The following is a 2,582-nucleotide window of genomic DNA, read 5'->3' as shown; positions in this document are numbered from 1 at the left end:
CACATCAGCGATAATTTTTTTTTTATCCTACCCCAATCAGACCTATGTTATCCAATCTCAATCTTTTAACTTGTTTAAGCGAGCAAGTTATCACAGGATCTTTGAATTGTAAAGGGTTCTGAGCATACCAACTACCTTCGCTATCGCCATTGATGACGCTGTTAGGCACAATCAATTTTGACCTTACGACCCTCAACCACACTAATCACTGAAACGCATAATACAAATATGGGTCCCATCCCATCGCACATTTTGATTGGTTAATTGTACTAACTACAACCATTTATTTTGATGTGTCAGAGTTTATTACACCTTTTCCAACTGTGTATCCGATGAATCTTCTGTACTGTACATAATATATAAATTACTGCAATTTATTGTAACGCTATGAATATACTATAAGGGTTGACTTAGCAGAAATAATAAAACTTGCCCGAAGAGACGAGCTGAGCCAGCTTGACATCAAATGGAAAAATTGCATATTTTCTGTTCACGTGAACAAAGATTATTAGTCATATTTTATTGAGCAGGGCTGGACGGACAGGGCCACGTCGAAGAAGAATTTTCCTATTTTATTTTCACAAATTGGCATGGTTAATAGATAAATAAGGTAAAATGTTAAGTATAAAAGAGAAATGGGTGGGTAAATTTAATCAGACCGTTGATGTTGGGGACCAAATGGGAGGAACAGTGAAGTCACATGTGCTTCACCGCAAAAGCCTAAACAAAAAGTAACAAAGAGTGATTAAAGAAAAGGTCACATGCATGTGTTCTTGTGTACTAATACTCACATTAATTATGCAAGTGATTAGCGAAAAGATTAAGAAGGTGAAGGATGCTGCATTTTATAAAACAAATGTAAAAGCAATTAGGGGCCCAAAACACAAGACATGATCATTAGTTTGATCGTGAGTTTTACTAACGGTTAAGAGGCTTAATTGGAGCTGACAAATCTTTCCAATAAATTTTAAGAAATTCACTTGCAAGTACATTTTGAGGTTGATGGTTTGGTTTTTAAATTTTTGTCTATTTTTGTTATTTTAAATTGTAACCACAAGTCTGATTTTTTTTTTTAAAAAAAAAATTGAGATTATTAACAGGTAAAAATATTGCTAATTAAGTAAATATTTCATTGAAATCATGTCTTAATTATACATTTTATGGGATTTAACAACTTACAATTTCATTTTGTCAAAGGGGTGAAGTACTCATCCCTAGATGAATTCAAGGTACTATAGCACTAATTCCTATCCATATATAATTTAGCCCCCACTTGATTTTGATAAGAAATAGATTTTTGGCAAATTTTTATGAAAGTTGTTAACTTTGTAGTTGAAAATTTGATTATTTTATGAAACTTGTGATTCAAATAACTTCCATTTTTATGTCACTTTGATTTTTTTACATTTTTCTCCCACTCCAATATGCTAATTGAGATAAAATGGTAACCCATTATTATGGTGCGATCGTTCTATGGAAGTACTTCTCCATGGAACTTTGAAAGAATGCTCTTTTTAAGTTTTCAGACTCTCTATGTATTATTTGCTGGCTCCAACTGCAACAACCCACAATAAATACATTTGATTCATCACTCCCACAGTGCCACATTCATTCCCCACTCCACTTCCCTTTCCAACCCCCAAACCTTCCTCTCCAACTCGAAGTCCGCCGTCCACCGCCACTCCGCCACCATGAAAAATCAAACCATTACAAAATAAGAGAGAAGCAGCAGCAGCAGCTACAATGGGTTGTTGCGTTAGCACCACCAGCAAATCAGCAGCTCCAAATCCTTACACTTCTAAATCACCACCTCCATCACTAGAAGAAGAAACAGTCAAAGAAGTCCTTTCAGAAACTCCCGCAATTCCCAAACAAATAACATCTATAATTCCGAAATTCCAAGAAAATCAGCAAAATAAAGTTCCATTTATAAAGTCTTCACCATTATTGCCGGATTTTCCGGAGATCCCAGATGAAAAGAAGCAAAATGATGGAGTTTTAAAGAAACCCTTTGTGGATTTCAACAATGATGAAGCGTCTGAGGAATTTTCTGAGATCTGCAGCACCATCAGCGAGAGTGTAAGCGTTTCAACATCTGTTACGGAAAAGAGAGAAAACAATGAAAATGTGAATGCGTTCAGGCAGAGTGCACTGCCGAAATTCAAAAATCGGTCACTCTCTGGTGAGATGACAAGGGAAAAAATGATGGGGAAATCTCCAAGGAGGAGATCCGAGCCCTCTCCTGGCCGAGCTAGATCCGGACCCGTGACCCGAAGAAATGGTCCTACCTTACCTGGATGGAGGGAGTCGAGGGACAGCGGGGAGAGCTCCTGCCGGAGGTCTATGTCGCCAGTGACACGTACGCATACTGTGCCAGAGAAAACGGGTCTGACCCATAACCAATTGGTACGCAGGACCGGAAAGTCTCCTTGTCGGGTGGGGTCCGTGTTGAGTGAGAGAACCCAGAGGTTGGATGCAGGTGATGAAATTACAGACAGTAGCGAAAGCAAGTGGCCACCGACTAGTACTGAGTCACTTGAAAATCCACTTGTATCCTTGGAATGCTTTATATTTCTGTAATG

At 38.1% G+C, this 2,582-nt stretch overlaps 1 protein-coding gene across 1 annotated transcript; it reads left to right on the top strand.

Moving 5' to 3' along the window:
• The first annotated feature begins 1,743 nt into the window (after window positions 1–1,743).
• LOC111408157 lies at window positions 1,744–2,580 on the top strand. The gene has a single exon (XM_023037959.1). It carries the CDS (start codon window positions 1,744–1,746, stop codon window positions 2,578–2,580), a length of 837 nt encoding a protein of 278 aa, XP_022893727.1.
• Window positions 2,581–2,582: the final 2 nt, after the last annotated feature.

This window comes from Olea europaea, chromosome 13, assembly GCF_002742605.1.
Source record: "Olea europaea var. sylvestris chromosome 13, O_europaea_v1, whole genome shotgun sequence".
In the NCBI taxonomy this organism is placed as follows: Eukaryota; Viridiplantae; Streptophyta; class Magnoliopsida; order Lamiales; family Oleaceae; genus Olea; species Olea europaea.
Note: the sequence above shows the minus strand (reverse complement) of the source record. Positions and strands in the feature narration are given on the sequence as shown.